The sequence below is a fragment of the Xyrauchen texanus genome, chromosome 3, assembly GCF_025860055.1.
Source record: "Xyrauchen texanus isolate HMW12.3.18 chromosome 3, RBS_HiC_50CHRs, whole genome shotgun sequence".
Taxonomy (NCBI): Eukaryota; Metazoa; Chordata; class Actinopteri; order Cypriniformes; family Catostomidae; genus Xyrauchen; species Xyrauchen texanus.
In genome coordinates this window covers 35,453,089-35,476,539 of record NC_068278.1, presented here as the reverse complement: position 1 = coordinate 35,476,539, position 23,451 = coordinate 35,453,089, and the positions used below count along the sequence as shown (strand labels likewise).

General features: G+C 37.0%; 1 protein-coding gene across 1 annotated transcript; it reads right to left on the bottom strand.

The window, feature by feature from the left end:
• Positions 1 to 826: 826 nt before the first annotated feature.
• prkaa1 (protein kinase, AMP-activated, alpha 1 catalytic subunit) lies at positions 827 to 18,242 on the bottom strand. Its single transcript, XM_052104820.1, has 10 exons — positions 18,101 to 18,242; positions 15,330 to 15,471; positions 11,905 to 11,998; positions 11,615 to 11,759; positions 9,704 to 9,791; positions 9,258 to 9,482; positions 7,469 to 7,618; positions 6,979 to 7,327; positions 5,074 to 5,200; positions 827 to 4,634 (listed from the first exon to the last, which is right to left on the bottom strand). The coding sequence occupies exons 1-10, from the start codon at positions 18,195 to 18,197 to the stop codon at positions 4,330 to 4,332; spliced, it is 1,722 nt and encodes a 573-aa protein (XP_051960780.1). The 5' UTR covers positions 18,198 to 18,242; the 3' UTR covers positions 827 to 4,329.
• Between the last annotated feature and the right edge of the window lie 5,209 nt (positions 18,243 to 23,451).

The window sequence follows — 23,451 nt, the reverse complement described above, 5'->3', positions numbered from 1 at the left end:
AAAAAATAAAATAAATGGGGGTGGTGGGTGGGGCCTCGAACCAATCACGGGGCCCTAAACAAATGTTTAGTTTGTTTATTGGGTCGGGCCGGCCCTGCAGCTTATGATTTTGTCTTGTGTTGTCATGGTCAAAAAAGTACAAAATATAATAAAATCAAGGTAAAAGTAATCAATATGACTTATTCTATACCGTATATTGTTTACTTGTGGGGGGAGGGGGGTTGTTGCCTCCTTTTTTAGCCTTACAGTCCATCAGTCAGAATCACTATTTCCTTTTATTTTATATGTTTCCTTTCATTATATCTACAGAAAGTCGAATCTGTTTGAAACAGCTTGTAAATAATGATTGGAAAAGCTTCTTTTTTCCTTTAGACTTTCATTTACATTTTCATCCTTTTCCTCTTTGTAGTTAAAATTAAGAGAAAAAAAACACAATGTCCTTCTTTAGTAAGAAAAATAAAGATAATGGTCAGTCAAGACTGAAGTAAGGTCTTGTGAAAGATGATTGTCAAAAACAGTAAGAAATACATGCAAGCTTAAACAAAGAAGAAAGTCCAGAAGAACAGAGAGCCCATCAGCAAGGTGATTTAGTTGCAGAGAGAGTCAGCTGGTCTGGAGGCAGAGAGCAGGCAGACAGCAACCTGGAGTGTGAAAGCACTGAGCATCTAGAGCAAGAAGAGAAAAGAGATGAGGCTGCTGAGTGTGAGCGAGAGGAGCCCTGTGCATCTACAAGCACTTCATCTGAACCATCAGGTTTGTCATGGAGCTTAAAATTGTCAGTTACTATAGGCACTACAATACAAAATTGTACAATACAATACAAAATGAACATGAAACATTCACTTGAGTTGAAATTGTTTTATTAGTTTACTTCTAGAGATTGCAGTGATACATGACATGGTGAAAAATGACTTGAAATAACCCTGAAAGGTTAAGATACATGTTAAAAGTGTGCCCCCTGAAAGCACAAGTGGCTCCTGCCTGGCCCCCGCAGATACTGTGGTCTAGAGCCACCACTGCCTCATAGACTTTACTTTTTAAGTCATGTTTTATTGAAAATTCTCTTGTAATATACTGTGTTGCCATCATAACAGTTTTCCCTTCGAAGTGCAATGTGAAGGCATCATTTATGCCGTTTAGAATGCAGTACAGCCTACTACATGTCTTCTTGTTGCAACACCTGATGCAACAACCCATCGAGCACAACGAATTATGAAAAAACACATAAAAATATGATCTGACTGTTTATTTTAATCGGAATTAAAAAAGTATGCAAATCTTACTAGTCATTTGTTTTTTCAGTGCATAACTTGTACTGAAGAATTAAAAAGCACCACATTTTTGTGTTGGACAATAGCGTGCTTAGTAAATTATGTAGTTAAGTAGTTTAAAACACTTATTAACTTTAATCATTATAAAACATACATTTTATATAAAGGTTAAGAACAAGCAATTATGAATAGCAGAAACCGGGGCTAATTGTCACACGTTTTTTCTGGTTTTCTCAGGGTAGGTTTAGTTTTTAGATAAGTTTCTGTATAGGCACATATCTTGAAGTCTTACAATAACAATTATGTATTTAACATTTTCTCTATTATTACCACGGGTGAAAAAAGTTTAACACTTTTTAATGCCTCAAGAACGGGTATATGGGTTAAGTTGTCACAATGGGAATCTTATGATTCCATTATACTCACATTACTAAAAAAAGCAAAGCAATCATTCTTTATGCAGCATTTTATTAGGCAGTTGTATTTACAAATCATCTTTTAATGGTAAATTAAAGGTAATTATATGTAAATTTACATTGGCAAGCCTCCATGAGGTCCATTCTGCACAGATAATGAACAAATTCATATTTTTTGAAGCAGTTATGACAAATACATTTATATATTTTCAAACTCTTCTTTGTTTTTCCATGGCTGAGTAAACAACTTGTGTAGACACTAAAAAGTGCTACCACAGAGTGTGGCCTGCTGTTTGTACAAACATGGATTAAAGACAAGTTAATCAGCACTAATCGGTTTCTGACCCTTTTAATTGTGATAAAATTCTCAGTCGTTTGCTGTATATGGTTTTATTTTTATTGTAAGAGCCATGTTCCCTTGAGATAAGGAGAGTTATCATTTGAATGAGACTAATGAGGGAATGGTAAAACAACTGTAAAGGGGACAAAGCAGAACCAAATGTCTTGGGATTTGTCTTAGAACTGGCTTGCAAGGCATCGATTGCCAAGTTTTAGCTTAAATGTCTTGTTAAAGAAGAATCTGAAATAACAATGCAGTTTAGAACAAATAAGAGACTAAGCCTAATCTTTTTCCCTAGGAAATAGACATAATCAAGACATCAATAAATCAAATCAATTATTGGCTTGAAATCTTTTTCCCCCCTTCTTTTTGAGAGTATGCTATTGCTGTTTGTTTTGCTTTAAGAATGTGCATTAAGACATTTTGTTTGCTTAAATGTTATATGAAGAAAAAAGTAAATGGGCTGTGCCATACACAGAAAGTATTCATTTATGATTTAAAAACTAATTTATTCCAGGTTTTCCAGCCATTTATAGAGATTTGTGTTTGGATCTCTTAGGTATTCAGCGGTAAAGCAAAACACTTTAACAGATTTCTTTCATACCTTGTATAGAAAAGACTTGTGCATTTACTTAATGGAAAATAAATGCAGATAATATAGTTTCTCCATGTCCCCATTGGAAACATTGGGTTATGCTTTTCTGTTAAACACAATTTGAAAGCCCTGAAAACTACTGTGATGAAGTTGCTTACTTCCATCATTATGCCAAAACATAATTTAATAATAATACTGTTGTTAATTTCTTTCTGGACATGGGTTTAAATACTTTGTGCATTATACATTGCATGTGCAGCCGCATATGAGGGCACATGAAGTCATATGCATGTGGGATGTGTTTTCCTATTCTAATGGTTATTCCAAGTGTTCATAAATGCACTTTTCATATTCTGCAGGTTATATTTTTAGAGATAGAGATCCTGAGCAAAGCCTTACAGAGGTTCTAATACAGGCCCTGCCTGACTATAGAAATGTAATTTGGTATAGAGAGAAGGGAATGTGGAACAATTGATTTTTCATTAAGCAGAACTTATTTAAGCAACCCCTGTTTTGTAAAACATCTAAAACAATATTAAAAAAAACAAAAAAAAAAGAAGTTTTTTTTTGATAAAGCAGTGTATGGAATAAAACAATCTTACAGCAATATTATCAAACATTTCTTTAAAAAAAAAAAATCCAGTCCATTATCACAATTTCAATATAATCTACAACCCCATATAAAGCACTGATAAATATAAATCCAAATGCATTTTTTAATTCTGTATATCCTTATATATTTACGTAACATGTGAGCAAATGGAAATAAAAGAAAGTTGAGACATGACAAACAAAGACCTATTTGAAAAAAAAAAAAAAAGTATTTTTTCTAATTTACGTAGACAGAGGCAAGGACATTGCAATTCCTCAGAATAAATGGATGTCTTACATTGGCCTCTTCTTAAAGAAAAGCTGACTCATTAAGTCGTCCCTTAATTGTAAAGTGCCCACCATGTAAAGTCAGCCCCTCCCATTAGTGTCCCACTTTATAAGCTGGCTCCTCCTATTCAAGTGTCCTTTCCAGTTGGCCGCTTTAATAGGATTGCCAATCATGAGACTAGACCACAGAAACTAACAGGTAAAACTGTGCAAAAGTGCGTTCAGTCTCATTCAATGTCACACATGCCTCGAAATTGCTTTCTTGGTCTACCAAGAATCACAACAACATTGTGTACAGTACAACTAGCTCAGTGTATAAATCATACATTTTAATGCACAGACATCTCTACACCTCCCTCTCTGCAAAGAAAATCCTTGCTATAAAACCAGAGAAAAGAATTGTAAAACCATCTCTTAAAGATTTTTGATACTATAAAGTGGCTTAGCAATCTTTCTGACATCTTTTTAAACGTGGCACAAAAAATCCTCAATCCTTTTCCCTCTCGCACCAATCTTCAATCTTCTACTCCCTATTTGACTCCTTAAACAGGCTGACACTGGCAACTGTAGTGCCACGGACCATTCAGCTTGTTCATGCAAGTGGGATGCATGGAGTCTTGAGTCTGCATGCTTATTGCTCTAATGATACTGAGAGAGAAAAAGAGAGACAAAAATAGAGAGAGAGAAGGACTGCTGTGGATGAAGACACAGATATTGGAGGACAAAGAGGTAGACAGCATTCTAGAAGAGAGAAAAGCCAGATAGTGAGAGGGGAGACAGAGGAGATTGAAAGAGAAAGAGAGCAGAAGGCATCAAAGGAAACAAAAGTTATCGTGCTAGCATCTTGATGAGGTTGGCGCACATCTCAAAGAACTCTATGGTGTGACTTCCTGGCCTAGGGAGAATCTCTCCCCCAGTGGAATCCACTGAGGAGGTAAGAGAAGAAGCCAGTGAGCCTTCTGCTAGTTTCCCTCCGGCTATCGGAGGTGTGGAAGGAGCGGACGCATCCCCCTTTACTGCATCCTCACATTCATTTTTCTCATTCTTGTCATTCTTTAGCGTAGTCCGGTAGTTTCCAACTGAGCCAGAGCGGTGAGGAGTGGCGGTCCCTGATTTTACTTCCATCATGTCATCTGAATGAAACCGAACAAATGTAAGCGAAAACAATAAAACTGAAAATCGTTTACTCACCGTTACTTTGTTTCAAAGCCTATCTTCCAGGGAACATGCTAGGAAGAATGTCTGTAACCATATTTTTTTTACATACAATGAAAGTTAATGGTGACGGACACTGTCAGTCAATCTAACATCTCCTTTTGTGTTCCACATGGAAAAAAAGGAAGTCATACATGTCTGGAATAACATGAGCGTGACTAAATAGTGAAAGAATTGTAACTTTTGAGAAAAATATCCCCACACACACACACACACACACACACACACACACACACACACACACACACACACACACACACACACACACACACACACACACACACACACACACACACACACACACACACACACACACACACACACACACACACACACACACACACACACACACTTTACCGTCTATGCTCCTGAAGTCTAGTAAGTAGGTCCTGCTGTCCACCTGGTAGAGTTGGAGACTCATCTTTGTGTTCATGCCAGTAACTGGGTTCTTCCTCCGTACCCGCAAATAATAGGGGTTCACCACCTGCCAAACCACAGGGAGAAAAAGGCATTATAAGCTCAATTCCAATGCGATTAGTTTTCTGGAGGACATATGTCTGTAAATGAGACATTACTGTGGACGTCTGTAATATTTACCATCGATTCGCATGGGTTAAGCGATGTCGATAAAAAGAGCAGAGATGGGTGTATCTATTGCAATTACACACTGCTGTGCTGTCACATGTAACTAACCTATTAGAAAATGTATACTGTGCAGATTATGCAGGAAATATTAAACATGAGCATATACTGTATCTGTGATTATTAGAAGAAACTGGAATATCAGGAATATAAATACAACAGAACTGGTGACATTAATAAGCCTGTAATCTTGTATTACACTATTGAATTGAAGAATCTGAGAATTTAATCTGAGAAGCTCTGGTAACTATTACATTAGCCCACATCCCCATATAAAATGAATCCCGTCCGAACAGGACAATTGCCACCAAGTCTGACTTAAATGGACCTGATTAATTCATTGAGTCAAGTTTAACTTAAACTAGGACTGTGCTAACTGGTTCATTGCAACAAGTAGTCTAAATATTGTTCCAAAGAATATCACACCTTAAATTTACACATTCTGCTCTTGGTTCTTAGCCTTGAAAAATAAACTTGTCCTAGTACTTCAGTGGCACACTGAGGATCTGTATATTTGCTTTCAGTTTCAGGCTGTTATGACAATGACTGTAAAATCTAAACAGTAGATTAAGAAAGAAACCATGTTGTAGAGCTTTTCATTAACATACTGTTTGTACCCATATGAGAGAGAATACAGAAATGCATAGCAGAGGATGCAATTACTGTTTCTCAAAAGAAACACAGGAGTCAGTGTCCCCTCTATTTTTTTCCCAACCCTCCCCAATCAAAATTTTCCAACTTTTCTAATTATACAGGGCTTCCTTAAGACTTAGGGTTAGTTGACTAGTCATTGACTATGTTTACATGAACACCAGAGAGCGTCTTATTGAAGTGCCCTTGAGCAAGACACTGAACCCCAAGTTGCTCCCAATGCCAGGTTAGTGCCGTACATGGTAGCTCTGCCACCATTGGTGTATGAGTGTGTATGTGTGTATGGGACACAGTGTAAAGCACTTTGGTAACTGCTAAGGTCAAAAAAGGCACTATATATGTGCAGAACATTTACTTTGCTATTTTATTCTACATTGCAAATTTATTTCCAGATATTCTAGAGTTGTTATGGTTTGTTTGCGTAACTTTCTATCACAATCTGCAGCGGAATTGCGATACAATAGTGGGTTCTCTTAGGTAAAACTCCAGGATGCCCTCAATGTATGAGTGCATATACGTGAATGTGAGGCACCATCGATATTTTACATTGGTGTGTATAAATGGGTATTGTATAATAGTGTTTGTCCTTTTCACACTGTATTCCCAGAAATGTTGCATTCTTTCCACTGTGTTGACTTGTTGGGCACAATCCTATGACATTTGTTATCTGGTCTGTTTACGGACATGCACATTCTTCAAACACCCATCAGAACAGCACTTATGTGTTCACATGGCCACATTAAGCCGCTTTCTTGAGGAAAAACCTAGATGTGTTAAACTGCTTTCTCTTAATTCCTAAAACAGCGCAAGTAACGAGCGTTCTCGTTTACATGATGTTTCAGAACGCTGCTTTCTGCAAAAAGCCTGGAATAAGCAGTTTTCTTAAATAATGCACTAAATAATACAACGATAACAGAAATGTGAAGTATAATCTAAAAGGCGTTCGTATCTACATGCACTCATGCTCACCTTCCACTCATAGTCCAACTGCTTCATGGCGCGACAGACCTCACTCATGATATCATTTGGTCTGCTCTGGCTGCGGATCCCCAGGTGCCACTTGGCCCGCCGGACACCAAGATGCTTCGACTTTTGGGGGTTCAGCTCATCTAGTGTGTGTCGGGGGCGTGGCTGAGTCTCCGCCACCAGGAAGGGCACTCTCTCGGGGTGAATCTTAGTGGCATGATGCGCGGGCAGATCGTCCAGGAAGCTGTCTGGAGGACTGGAGGCCAAATAGAAGTCTTTGGCCTCGCTCATAATGCGCCGGTTGTCAATGATCAAGTGATAGGCAACAGCAAGTGGATCCTGGTGATTGCGACTAAAATAAAGGATGGGAAGAATGGATAGATGAGAGAAATAACTGTTTGGTGGTTTTAATTGCATGAAAGTAACTACCTCTCAATCTGCCTAAGCAAAAGTGACACAAAAAGGTGGTACAAAAGCAGATGAGCAGACAAACCTGTAAAGACAGTTGAGCACCTCCTCCTCAGTGCACTCAAACTTCTCACACACCTCCTTCAACGCCTCTTCGTCAGTCAAGTTGTTGCTGTATGCAGCATCCTCAGGGAACAGATATTTGGGGAGATCTTGCTTAAACCACTCATCCTCCCTGAAAATAGAGATCAATGATCAGAAAAAAAGATTGAAGAACATTTTACACAAAACTAACAAATCACAATATGAATATCTTTGCTTGGTTCTCTAGTAAAAATATCCTTAAAACAAGATAAATGAATTTTCAGAGAAATCATGTTATGTTTAAACAAGTAAAGTGGTGGTGGCGTAGTGGCTAAAGCACAGGGCTGTTAATCAGAAGGTTGTTGGTTCGACCCCACAGCCACCACCATTGTGCCCTTATGCAAGGCAATTAACTCCAGGTTGCTCCGGGGGGATTATCCCTGTAATAATTGCACTGTATGTTGCTTTGGATAAAAGCGTCTGCCAAATGCATAAATGTAAATGTTTAAAACAAGTGAAAAATCTGTCAGTTCATGAAAGACACTTGCATTCAAGATTTTCTGATACAAGATAAATTCTCTGAAAACAAGTTTTACACAGTTCAGGGTTGAACAAAAAATACTATATATATATATATATTTAATATTTTTTATATAATTTTTTATTTTTTTTGCAATAGCTGAAAACTATAGCTATAATTTAACTCAATGGACGCTATGAATTTATGAACATTGGAAAAATGGTAGTATACGGTGCAAAACATTACTGATTTATTTGATGTTGTTTATTGACTATCATGGCAAAAAATATATATAATTTTTTTTTTCAGTGAAATATTACTGTAGTCCACATATGCAAATAATTTTGGCATTAAAAGGTGCACTCAGTAATTTTTTTACTCATTAGAAAGGTTTTTCTTCTAAAGAAATTAAATTGTAATTTTGAAACATGTATAAAATCATGACCACTCACATGAGATGAAGACTCCAGTCATACAAGTAACCTTATAAAAGCAATTTTATTCTACATGGAGAGGGTCCCCTCATGGGGCTGCCATGTTAGGATCACATGACCAGCTGAATACTACTCGCTTAATCGCAGTAACTGCCCTTTCTACAATACCATCGGTAACTGAAAATGATTGTGTTTGAATAATGCTGCATCCATGCCCAGTGTAAGTCCAAGATATCTTAAAGGTATAGTTTACCCAAAAATTTAAATTCTCTCATTTACAACATCCTAGCTGTGTAGCATTTTCTTCTGCTGAACACAAACAAAGATTTTTGGAAGAACATCTCAGCTCTGTAGATCCATAAAATGCAAGTGAACAGTGACCAGACCTTTCAAGCTCCAAAAATCACATAAAGGCAGCATAAAAGTAATCCATAAGACTCCAGTGGTTAAATCCATGTCTTTAGAAGAATGTGAAAGTGGAGATTTATAGTAAAAAAGGATTGAAATATTGATCTGTTTCTCACCCAAAGTGAATGCATCACTTCAGAAGAAATGCATAAAATGACTGGAGTCGCATGGATTCATTTTATGCTGCTTTTATGTGCTTTTTGGACCTTCAAAGTTCTTGCCACCCTTCACTTGCGTTGTATGGACATACAGAGCTGAAATATTCTCCTAAAAATCTTTGTGTTCAGCAGAAGAAAAAAAGGATATACACATCTGGAATGGCATGAAAGCGAAGAGAGAATTTTCATTCAACTCTTTAAACAAAAAATACTGAGTGCAACTTTAATAAATGCACAGTGCACATTGTGGTGTTTTGTGTATTGTCTAACCTAATCTCTTTAATGGTGGCTCTCTTCATGGGGTCCACCTGCAGCATGTGTTTCAGAAGGCTGATAACGGAGGGGTTCAGGTACTGAGGCGTAAAGAAGATGCCATCGCAGATCTTCTTGAACAGTGTTGGCACATGGTCATCATCAAACGGGAGTGTTCCGCATAGCAGAGCGTACAAAATCACTCCACTGCTCCAGATGTCCACCTCAGGCCCTGCATACAACCTGGATCAGAACAGCTAAAGATCAGTCAAGAGAGCCAATCTGAATGACAAACCACAAAAGTCAATTTATCAGCTATTTAAAGCAGCAGGTCCAGAACAGACTGTGTTATATAAAAAGACACAATTAAAGATGAAATGTCTCAGAAAAAAAAGAATGGATCAGAAGAACTCAAAGATACAACCGCAAAGAAGTAAAAATACAAGCAGAGCAGGGCACAGTACCGTCCAGAGATTACTTCAGGGGCAGCATAATTAGGAGAGCCACAACTCGTCCTTAAGAACTCTCCATCTGACATCATATTTGACAAGCCTACGGAATTAAAAATGATGGTGTATGGTTACAAAGTCTGTCTACCTTTTAATACAAACATCTCAAACCAGAGAAGGCAAAAGTTGCTCCTCAATACCCTAATTGATGCTTCCTCATTTCCTTGTTTGAGACACTAGTCTCAGCCTCAGACAGCACACCCACTGACCACACAGTCCTTGCTGGGTGATGATGCGCATAGCACACATAACGCTTTCTCGATCAACTCAGCACAAATCTGATTGGCTGGTTTGATGAAACTTCGACGAGTAGACGCACACAGGACCTTTTATCAGTCCGCCTTGAAGCTGATTTATGAAGGTTCCGCACTGATACAATAAGAGCTTCTAAGGACGAAATCACAGAATTTGCACAAGTTTGCCAGGGTAAATGACATCAAATCTTTTAAAAATATTAAGAGTTTTGTTTGAGGGACATAGCAAAAAAGAAAAAAAGATTATATCAACGAGCAGAGCTGTATTTTCTGTTTTGTTTACTTAATTATGTCTGTGAAATTCTCTATAATGAGGTTTTCTGTGCTTTACTTTGACTCTCAACACATTTTCTGCTATTTTCCCATGTGTTTCCTGTGTAATCTCTCATGGAGACTCATAATTAAATTAACTATTTCTTTCGCCATGTAGGTCTTTTATTATGGTATAATACATCTCTCATAACCCCGCCCCTAAACACCTCATAATGACAAAACTGTGATTGGTCACTTAACATCAGAATCAGGGTATGCTTACACATACAACAAATTTGTCTTGATAACAAAAGCTTCCAGTGCACAAACAATACAACAAGACAGAGATAATATTTTTTTTTATCTTTTTTATTTAAAATAATATATATATATGTATATATATATGATGCAGCTTGACCAGCATGCCTAAACTGCCTACTAAATACAGGACAAACGAACAAAAACAACAAAAGAATGTGAGAGCTCCACACCGAGGCTGCCATCTGTGGCGCCATCTTGTAACCCCCCCCAAAAAAACTTTACATGTTAGTCAGTTGGCGTTTCCTGTCTAAATGGGTGGTTCTTGGCCAACTGAAGCTGCTTCAGAGCCCAGACCTTTGCCGAAGTCACAGGTCTGACTACAAAAGACTACCTGCACACCAATCAAAGTCTGCCATCATGAAGGATGTATCAGTTCTCTAAATGCACTGTGGGACACGGAGGACAGAGCAAGCTTCAGGTAGAATGCTTATGTGAGGAAAACTATGCAGAAGTCTTTTTTGTAGAAACAACTGATGCACGCATACATTTTTCCTCCCCCTTCACATCTGGCACCACAGTTTTAACTCACGTTTCACCTCTGCGGTTTAAATAAATAATCTTTATTATATTGTATATATTATATTGCCACATCCTTCAAGAGTATATCTTGAATTATTAGGATTTATTGTGAATATATTATCAAGTTTCAACAACATAACAGCAAGAGCTCTGAAATAACGCAGATGCTTGAGTGAACAGGACATTCCATTTTTACAAATACATTCGAATCCTCCATCCTCATTTCCTTTCCATGCAACCTTTCCTAAAATTTTAAGAGAATGGAGCCAGGAAAGGCACACAAGGAAAGGTAACGAGTATGCATATTTTCAGAAATTTGAAGCCCCCAAAGCCTAAGCAACCCCAACATACATATATATATATATATATATATATATATACACACACAAATACACACACACACACACACACACACACATATATATATATATATATATAAAAATATTATTATTTGTTATTTTTTCCTCCAAATTTTCAACAAAACCAGTTAGTTAGTTAGTTTTAGTGTATATTCACAAACCAAAATCTGCAATCTTGGCATTCATGTGCACATCCAGCAGGACGTTCTCAGGCTTGAGGTCTCTGTGCACCACCATGTGTCTGTGGCAGTAATCCACCCCCGAAATGATCTGCTGGAATAAACGTCTGCTCTCCTTCTCATCCAACTTATCAAAGAGACACAGAATAAGACCTATCAGGACCTCATGAATCCATAATTGTGTGATGGTTTCTTATTTTGAATTGACTGTGGCTTCACAATTCCAAACTATGCCTCAAAAAATTAATAAAAAACACCAACGAAAACTTTACCTTTCCATTTTTACAGATGTAGTCAAAAAGTTCTCCTCCTGACACATATTCCATCACCATGAAGATATCTGTTGGTGTGCTGATCACTTGATAGCTGTCCAACAAACAAACAACAGGTACAGTTTTAAACAGAGTTATATAACCTAAAGCTTGTCACATTATTTTAATTAGTTGTAATCATTAGTCTCTATTATTGCTTCATTATGTAAACTTCTTAGAGTTTCTTTACTGTAATACACAGTAATCAGTGTACCAACATAACAAAATCATATCTGTTCAAGTGGACTGAAGACTGACTTCCAGATGCCTTCTGTTAGTACAGTCTTTGCAAACTTGCACAAACTTAACATTTGCACAATGTTAGCCAAATACAAAGCAATTTCTTAATTTTTAGTTATTCCCTTCCAGTAGCGGTATACTTATGTATTAATATTTAAACTGACTAGAATTACATTTGTAATTTTGGTTTTCCACATTTACTTCAAAATAGCCAATTCATCTCTAATGGCTGTGGAGGAAGACTTCATAGCTCTCTCCAGCATTCCCATGTCTTTTCTAGACACAGTAAATGTTTGTGGCTTTGATGATGGAACAAATATACTGGAACTGTGGAAAACACCCTGACCACAGAACATCAACAGACAATCAGTGTACATACACAAACAAACAAACAAAGCAAACAATAATTTAAACAAAAAAAATTAAGTTGTTTAGAGTATCCAAGAGAAAGCATTAAATGCTTCACTATAATGGGAGCCAATGGAATTTCCCCATCTTCCTATCATCCCATCTTCAGTAATTCCATGCATGTCTTGTCTCACCCCAAGCCACAAATAAACCACAGGCAAAGAAACTAAGAAAAAGCAAGCATGGTCATCAGGGAAGCCATCCCAAAATTCCACACAGACACAGTCAATCTCTTACATGCTCACTCTGTCATTTGAGATTGACCGAAAATTGGTTTGACCAATACTTTTAACCAATATTTACACATAATTCTTTCTTTAATATCAGGTGCATGAACGAGTGTATATATTGCAACTAAAACTAGTCAAATTAATTATTTGCAAACTGTATGCAATATCAGTTTTATAAAGCAGTTCACTAAAGGTTAGTGATAAACTGTTAAGTTGTTAATGTGCCTTAAAGCAGAAATACAAATTAATTCCTTACTGTAGCGAGAGATGAGGGATGGCTGGGGGAGAATGACCACAATCAGCCAGAGAGGGATAAGGTGGAGCCAGAGCCTCAGTTCGAGAGATGCACAAAGTTGTCTGTGTGTGTGTCTTTATGTTGAACGTGTCTGCTGAAAAGCAGCACGTGTATTAAATGTTATTCTGAAAAGCACGTTTTTTTACACACTGAAAAGTGTTCATGAAATGTCTGACGTGGATTGTTCATTCGGTCCCCGCTTCCTCCTTTCTACATTAAGGACCTGATTTGTTTCACTGGTGCCGAAGCCCGGGATTGAAGGAAGAGCACACTGTCTGGGAGAACTCGCTGTTGCCTCCCACTGCCATCTGCAAGGGGACAGAGTCGCTGCAGCCATCCGGCAGGGGACTGAGCAAAGCACCCCCACAAAATGATGCTCCTACACCTGTTCCTCACGGTTGGGATGGTGTTCTTCGCTCTTGCATGCCTCACCCTTTTTCTCCAAAAATAATGATGGTCATTATGGCCAAAGTTACATTTTTGTTTCATCAGACCTCCAAAAAGATTTTTGTCCCCATGTGCACTTGCAAACTGTAGTCTGTCTTTTCTATGGCGCTTTTGGAGCAGTGGATTCTTCCTTGCTAATCAGCCTTTCAGGTTAAGTCGATATAGGACTCGTTTTACTGTGGATATACTTGTCAACCTGTTTCCTCCAGCAGCTTCACAAGGACTTTCGCTGTTGTTCTGGGGTTGATTAGAACTAAACTACCTTCATCTCTAAGAGACAGAATGCGTCTCCTTCCTGAGCGATATGATGCTGAGTGATCCCATGGTGTTTATACTTGCATACTATTGTTTGTACAGATGAACATGGTACCTTCGGGCGTTTGGAAATTGCTCTCAAGGATGAACAGACTTGTGGAGGTCCACAATTTTATTTTCTGAGGTCTTGGCTGATTTCTTTGGTTTTCCCGTGATGTCAAGCAAAGAGGCACAGAGTTTGAAAGTAGGCCTTAAAATACATCCACAGGTACACCTCCAGTTGACTCCAATTTGCCTATATGAAGCTAACTGGCTAATTGCATAAAGGCTTGACAATATTTTCTGGAATATTCCAAGCTGCTTAAAGTTAACAGTTAACTTTGTGTATGTAAACTTCTAACCCACTGGAATTGTGATATAGTCAATTAACAGTGAAACAATCTGTCAGTAAACAATTGTTGGAAAATTATTTGTCATGCATGTAGATGTCCTAAACAACTTGCCAAAAATATATTTTGCTAATATGAAATTGTTGGAGAGGTTAAAAAATGAGTTTTAATGACAGAAGTAAAATTCTGTCTTCAACTGTTTTAGTGCTGATGAAATTAACGCGTTAACGCAAAATTTATTTAAAGCAACAATTTTTTTTAACGCCATTAACACGTAATTGGACCCTTTGAATAAACTGTAGTTTATGAGAAGCGAGTCAATTTGCGCAAATGCCGCTAATATCACATGCATTGCCATTAGGAAAACAGATGATGGGAGACATTATGCTGAGACCTGCAGCAAGCATTTTTATCAGTGTAGCAGAGCAGTAGAACATGCCCGCAAAGCACAGATAGAGCTCCTAACATTGTAACTTCATTGCAGCTGCAAGACAGCTGCCATTTGGACACCAGCCTTGCACTGTGAGGTGCTGTGCTAGCGCGAGGCAAAAGTTGTGAGGCGCAGTGTGAGCGTGAAGTGAAAGTGCGAACGCGAGGTGATTGTCTGTGTTCCGTGACTGCTACTGGGTCCTTCAATAATAATATAATAGTAACATAGCGTGCAAGTAAGGGCAGCCGGTGGAGTTTTGGTGGGGTAGGTTTTGTGTGGGTAACTGAAAAATACATCTGGATGAAGCATATTTTGTCTACTCATGTTTATAAAGATATTGCGATTAATCACGATTAAGTACAAAAAAAATATTAATTATAATTTAATAATTTGACATCCCATTTTTATATATATATATATATATATATATATATATATATATATATATATATATATATATATATATATAGGGATTATTAGGAAGCCATGATGGATAGAATCTAATGGGCAAATTTGGCTAGGACACCTGGGTTACACCCGGTCATCAGACACTTAAACACAAAATAATCAGTATTGTATTGTATGGCAGAGTATGGAGTGAATTAACCTGCTATGAAAACATGAGTGTGACAACATGGGAAATGAGACCATTTTACAGATTAAATCAACAACAGGTCATGATTATTACTTACAGTTTGATAATATGTGGGTGACGGAAGAGTTTGAGGTTCTGGATCTCACGACGAATCTTCCCCACCACATCCAGACTGCGAATCTTCTGCCGGTTCAGAATCTTAACCGCCACCTGGTGCTTGGTCAGCTCATGCTGGCCAACTGTACAGACAAGAAGAAACCATGTTTGAAAAGGTATTCAATAAAACAAGCAACTGGAGAAAGTGGTAGAATCAGAAGGTCAGAAACTATTGTTTTCATTATACAATTAGTGTTTTGCTATTTAAAACATTGGCAATTTTTACCACTCAAAAGAATATTCCACACTGACAAGGCGGCGAGGCCTTATTTCATTCTAAAGTCCCCAATATAGTTCCGAAGAAGTTCTCTGCATCCTTCATTCAGGGATAAAAAGAGGTTTGAAACAGCCAAGCATGGTATACTGTTTGCGAACATTCAGACACCCGCACACCGCTGTGGGAGGAATTTAGAGGTACATTTAAGTTTGAGGATGCTCAAGATGCTAATGTGATACTCAAATGTGTTATCAATGACTTTATGCCTCATTCTATAAATAGAGTTCACATGAGGTCAGTAAAAGAAGCTGAATGTTTGCAAATAGTATGATGATTTAATGTTTGCCCAGATAAGTTGTTAAGCCCCCGATATACTTCCAAAGTTCTTCTTCATTATTACTAGACCTTTTGCGATTATTAAATTGCAAAGGCTGCGATTTAATTAAATAAATAAATAGTCTGCTCCCTTCAACGTTTATTTGCGCTGCTCAGTCCAGTCTATATTAAATTAGCGCATTGTTACAGTATTTTCAGAGCGGTTCTGTGCTCCACAACTCCCTCTCATACTTTGAGTGCTCAGAGTTCGGTTCCGTTTGCTTACGTGCGCTAAACGCTTTATTTACACTAAACTGGCGCGTCCTGCGTGAAGCGTTTTTTATTATTATATGCGGTAGCAGCATCTCAGTCTCCGCAAGGCAAAGGTATCATAATAATAACGAAGAATAAAAGATGGGGTATAATTCTAACATCTTTATATATGATTTCTGAGCAAACAGCATTAACAGTAACACCTGTAGAGTCCAGAAACATCTCTTCCTCCAGTCTACTGTCATTTGATTACCTCACGAGGGAGCGTGTAGCCCTTATTACAGTCCCCGCGGAAACAAGTGAAATCATCAAAAATACAGGTGTGAAAATCTACCAGACAGGCAAAAAAGATATTCACATGAAGCACATATACCCGAATGTAAGAGAGATTTATCAGATTAACCTTCCAAGGAGATCTTTTGGAATTACCCATTTATTCTAACTCAATTTATTTTGGGTGAGGTAAATGGCACTCATGTGCTCAGACAAATTGATGAAAAGCAGAATGTCATGTGTTGTAATGGAGTCTGCAAATCTGCATTGAAAAATCAAGAAAAGGCTTGCAGTCAATGTGTGATGTTTATTACAAATTTCCCATAAATGTAATTTTTTAATAAACTTTTTAAAGAAAGCTCAATTTATCTATGAAATCCATCCACAGGTACAGTCCTTTTAATCATACCAGATTTTGCTGTATCACTAACTACTGAAGGCAGCATGGTGAACAATTCTTAGAAACTGTGTGCAGTCTCTTTTAAGTTACTAAACTGTTTTAGTTATGCATTAACGCAAAGCTAAACATTCAGAGTGAAGTGTGTAAGTGTGCATGTAAATGACCTCCGCTACTCTTCTATGTACACTAAAGTATGATCACAGGACAGGTTATATAAAACGCTTCTTTGTAAAGACTAGTTGAATTTGTGATTAGCATGTCTGTTTATAGTATATCACAATCACTACACAAATATCTTTCAGTTTCGCACTACACAACGGACTTCCTGTCTATCAGGGATCAAAGAACTGAAAGGTAATTTAGGCTGATCCCACCAGACAAGTCCTTCCTTGGCTCTGAGGGGCACAGCAAGCAGGGAAGCCGTCTAACCCTTAATTACAGTTAAAGACTGCATGGCTTAGGCCTATTTTCAGTCACTATCGCTAAGCTATCATTGTTTTATTGCATCAGTTTATAAACAACATGATTGAGAATGAATGGGCTTTCAAAAATGCGTTCAACGGTTGAGAGGTTAAACTGTTATGCGAATGTCTATATTCAACCATATTAACGTTAGCTGTTGTAAGAAAGCCTTTGTTATTAGTCACGACAATGCATCATAATTGGTCATGTTATAATTGTAAAATTGTGGATTACAAATAACGTGAGCAATTTTCATAAATTTGACTGACAACGATGCTACTTAGCAGTAAAAGTAGGCTAACACTTAACATAATTATAAAGTACTTGTCTTTTGCTATATTATGAAGTCTGTTGATTCGTTTCTGTCGAGCTGCATCTGTGGTTGACGTCGGAGGCATACACTGGTAAAGGGCATTTGGCCTATGCAAGAGCGCATCCATCAATCGCCACCAAACTGCAACTTCACAATACTAATCACTCAATAAAAACATAAAGCTAACAAGGTTAGCCACGACCAAACCCTCTTTGAGCCACACAAACCCATTCCACAAGCATGCAAGAATTCAAAAGAGCAGGTAAACATCGATAGCTGACACTATACAAAAGTGATCAAAGATAGCGTTGCTCCGAGTACTTTCGAGCTGTTTCATGACTACATTGACATTAGCCAACAAGTGTTGCTGCATTAGCCGCATTTACATGCTCAATCATCGTTAGCTTTGCTAAGCTGTGTTTAATGCAACAATCACAAAAAAATCCAGAACAGTTTTACCTTTGACTTTTCCAAACGTCCCCACTCCTAGCGTGTCTCCGAGAATATAATGTCCGATTTTCACCCTGCCTTCATGTTTCTGTTTGTCCGTCGCCATCTTCGCTCTAAGGCCCTACCTGAGAGAGGCAGCAGTGGGACGGGGGGACTGAGAGCTGAGCGGCGTCTCTACTGACAACTACCGGTACAGAAGAGCGCGGCAAAACGTCAAATAATCACTTGGAATAATATTTAAATACTCGGAAAAACTTTAAACTAATTGTAGCAACAACATTGTGTAAATTACAATATGATAACATTATTAGTATTGTTATTATAATTAATAATAAGAATAATAATTACATTAATTACAAAAAAATACATAATAAAACTTTAAGTGTATTGTGAATATCGTGCGATACTATTTTCTTTTCATCTGAAGTCTCATTACATGTCTTTAACCAGCAGATGTCCTTGCTGTATTTCGCGTATGTCTAACAGACTGAAGAATGTGGAGGGACAAATTACTCATAATTAAATAATTAAATAGGCCATGAAATACATAGTGAATTATTTAAATGCATCATTAAATAAATTATTTAATATTTAAATAATTAAACAAATCATTAAGTATATAGTGAATTAATTACATGTGAAATTAAATAATTAAATAGTATATATATATATATATATATATATATATATATATATATATATATATATATATATATATATATATATATATATATATATATACAATTAAAGACTGAATGATTAAATAAATTATTATATGTCCATTGTGTTTCATTTTAGCTATATCTTGCATTTAATTTTAGGGTTGATTTTACATGTATGCCTTGATACCACCATCTTCCATCACATGCTAGCTAGTGTTTATTCTTTGGACTGCTGACATTCTGAGCCAATGACAAAAATCTTGAGTGCTAATTACACCCACTATCTTTGATTGGCATTTCAGTAATAAAAAGATCCCAAAGCAAGCTCTTAAATGAAGATAGCAGATAGCTATTGTTAAATGAAACTGATTCAAAGCTAGTGCTGAAATGAAATACATGGGAGATTTTATGTACCGATTTATTTATGTATTTAATTAATTCAATATGTATTTCATTTTTATATAATATTTAATGATTTATTTAATTGTGCATTTAATTCACAATGTATTTAATGTTGTATTTAAATATTTAAATGTTTATTTAATTTTGAGTAATTTGGCCCTCAATAGAAAATGTTTCTCCTATCTCTTGCAATCCTACAACTTGATTGCACACAAAACAAAAAAGAAAAGGAACACCCACTTGCTAAAATTAAGTACTTTTATATGGTAAATTCATGTAAAGTGGACCACTTCTGACAAATAATCTAGAGCTGAATTAAAATGTTTATGAACACGAGGCTCAATTTCCAAACTTTTTTCACATTGCAGCTAAATAAAAAAAAAACAACAACAACACACATTTGCAAATTGCTGTTCTTTATTTGTCAAATGCAAATTTTCCAATCAAGTTAAAAATGACATTATTTCCTAGACACAGTTCAATATTTTGGGTAAAATCTGCCTACATAATGTAGTTGACTCTCGCCGTAATGTATCTGGTTTTATTGTGTTCACTTTTTTATTGTTGTTACCCATTGCAATATTAGTTTGGAGGGTAGAATCCACAAACATTATTTGAAACAAACATACAAAACCACTGCAAGTGAAAAACAAGCATTTGTGGAATTGGATTGTCTACACAAACTTCGCATATAACAGAGTTTTTTTTTATTTGCAATGGCATAAAGCTATGTTTAATAGCTTGCATTCTTATGTAGCAAGGAAACACAGTGAAATGACTCATCACACATTTCAATTCGGCATATAAATGAGCATCACAAATTGTGTACAGAAAGTAAACTTGCTGTAATAATCCATCCATCCATCCATCCATCCATCATCAACCGCTTATCCTGTGTACAGGGTCACGGGGGGCCAGCTAACATTGGGCAAAAGGCGGGGGACACCCTGGACAGGTCGCCAGTCCATCGCAGGGCCACACATAGACAGACATACACTCACCTCCACATCCACACCTAGGGCAATTTTTTTGGAGTCACCAATTAACCTAGCCTGCATGTCTTTTGGATGGTGGGAGGAAGCCAGAGTACCCGGAGAGAACCCACGCAGACACGGGGAGAACATGTAAACTCCACACAGTTGCCAGGGCAACCAGGGTTTGAACCCACGACCTTCTTGCTGTGAGGCGACAGTGCTAACCGCTGCACCACCATGCTGCCCTGCTGTAATAATAATATTATTAAATATTAATATAAATATTAATAATATTAAAAAAGCTCAAGGCCACTTTACACTCCATATACATTTAACATGACTATACATTAATATGCATTTCAACAGATGTTTCAATCTACAACCTTAGGGGGAAATAAAACGTCAATCAGTAATAGACAGATAATGAGAAAAAATTAGTTTTAAGCTGAGATTTAAAGATAGAAAAAGATAATTGCACAAGGAAGATGGATCTATGTTGGGACCTTTAAGGACTTGTGTAACAGTGGCAATTTTAAGATCATTTGGAACAATGGCAGATGCAAGAGATGTGTTCATCATATGCAAAATAGGTGCTGAAATGACTGACTCACAATGTTTAAAAAGGGAGGTTGGGGCAGGGTCCAACTGACAGGATGATGAGTTGGAATATAAAATGAAATCATTGGCTGATGATGGGCTAGTGGGTGTGAAGGAGGAAAAAGTGTGGATAGGGTGTTCAGACAGACATTCGTGCAGAGGATCTTCAGAAATGGAAACAATTTTATCTTGAAAGATAAAATTCTTGCAGAAATTAGTCATAAAGTTAATCAGAGCTGTGTGAGCCCTAAGCCGGCGGGTGAATTAGCTTGTTTGAATTAGCTAGCAAAGAGGGCTCTAGGACTACAATTTAATTTTTGGATGATAGAGGAAAAGTACATTGAATGTGCTGTGTTCAGTACTGCTCTATGCTTCAACTGATGTTCCGTAAGAGATAATGAATGAACAGTGAGGCCTGTTTTTCCACAGTCTCGTTCAAGACGACAGTTTATTCAAAACTGTTTACAATTCAAGTGTACAAAGCGTTTCTGTGGAAATCTGCGGAGCTTTTTGAGGTTACAGATTGCAGTTCTAGTTATGACTCATCTTCTGTATACTGCCTGCTTTATACTAACCTTTGTTTTAGACTGTGTGTATGTGGTGTGAGTGTGTGTGGGTGTGTGTGTGTGGGGGGGGGGCCTCCTTTTATATGGCTAACCCTATGCGTTGCATACATTTTATTTATGGTTTTGCGCCTCTGCACAATATAAAGCCTTTTCTAAAAGTTCTGAACTGCAGATGACTTAGTCAGCCATATGTTCTTGCATCACAGAACTCATTGACACATACACAAAGAGCTTTATTTTAAGGAGCCAGCACCAGGGTCAGAACACGCTAATGCTTCAAACCCAAGTAAGAGGAACTAGAAAGCGGAACTTACACATTGACCAAAATCATGTATTGGAACATCCAGCAAACAGAACTGGAATATATTTCATCATATTTTATTTCTGTAACCACATTTCATCATGTTGAGATGATTCCGACTAACTATATCCAATCAGAATTAAGTAAACAAGTATCAGGAGAGATCATGTAAAACAGGTGATATAAACTGTGTTCGTACTTTTCTCCGGTGTTCCACAGCTGCGTCTGATGGGACCCGGCCGCATATAACGAGCAAAGCAGAAACTGGAGTCCGGTTTGAATTATTATGCTGCAGCATAAGTCTTAGATACATATAGGTTTAGTGTTACAGGGAATAGAGACAGAATAAGATATTCTCGGATTGAGAGAGTATTTTCTGTGGGCAGGACGCTGCCAGTCTCTCTGCAGATGCTGCATGTAATAACTGAAGGAAAGGTATCAGTGGCTGGAAACAAGGAACCAGCAGGTATTTAGGTCATTTAGGGAGTTAGGTTTTCTTGGGTCAGTATTTAGAATTTCCATGGCAATACCACACCATAGTAAACAAAAGTAGCAACTGGTGCTTCAGAGGATGTGTTTGTGTCTGTCTTTCTTTCAGTTGTAATAATAATGTAATAATATAATGAGACATGTGAATGTTTCTAAATAGTTTATAAATTAACCTAAAAAAGATGTCAAATGTCATTTGAAGTTATGAATTTGTCTATATGCAAATGCTTACTCTGTATAAACACAAATTCATTGGGCAAACTCAAAAAGGGCCCTTCAAAAAGTCAACACAGCTTGTGTACTAATTTCAAGTCTTCTAAGGCTATACGTAACAGTAACTTTAGGTGAGGAACCACCACATTCACTGGAAATAATTGAAAAAGCTTTGATATCGGGAATAAGTGCAGGATCAGGAAATTCCATGGTATATTTGCAGGAAGATCACAAACAGATCAGCACAAAGTAGAACACTATCTGTACATTGCACATTGCTGACAATATTTACATTACCTTATTTGGTTGTTAGGGTGTTGTTAGTAAGATGAGAATGCAAAAATAAATGCACTTTTGCATTCGTCCTACAAGGCATTTGAAAGTAATGATGCATTGCAAATGCCTCCTTCACTTTATACTGTATGTCTGTCCTGTTCTAAGATTATTGATGAACCTCTCAATTGTTTTTGAAGCCTCTGCCACCAAGTTCAGAAGGAGAGGCACAATGTATCAATTCCTTTACATATTGCCTCAGTCCTTCAGTTGTACAAGCAGTTTTTTTTAACAGACTTTAATTGTCAATTACAGGAGCTTGTCAAAAATACAAAAATTGCGGTATGTACACTGAATTGGAAACCAGACTACAAAGAGTCTAGTAAAAATACATTATTTATTAATATTTAAATTGCATGGTGGAAAAAAATGTAGTGCAAGTGAATTAAAAACCAGACCAACAGGAGTAGACATGCTTTTTTGTCTATTTTTGTAGTCTGTTTTCCAGTTCCGTGTGCAGATGGCAATTTGGTTTTTTTTTGGCTCCATGCACCTGAAGTGATATTAGTAGGACTAATATGTGAGAAGTAATATAAGTTTGAGGTCAACAATACTCTCTACTTCACAATTAAAAGAGCTTCAGATTTGAAATATTATACAAAAACTTTAGCACTTGGAATATGAAAAGATGGGATGTCAAGCCACGTATATCGTCGTGTAATGTTTTAATATAATCGTAATGTAATGTAATTGTAATGTAATTGTAATAAGGCCTATTTTTAAATGTACTTTTTGCCATAAAATCTAGTAAATTAAAAAATATATATTTAATTTTCGATTTATTTATTTAAGATTAATTAAACTCAAACCATGATTAGGGGTT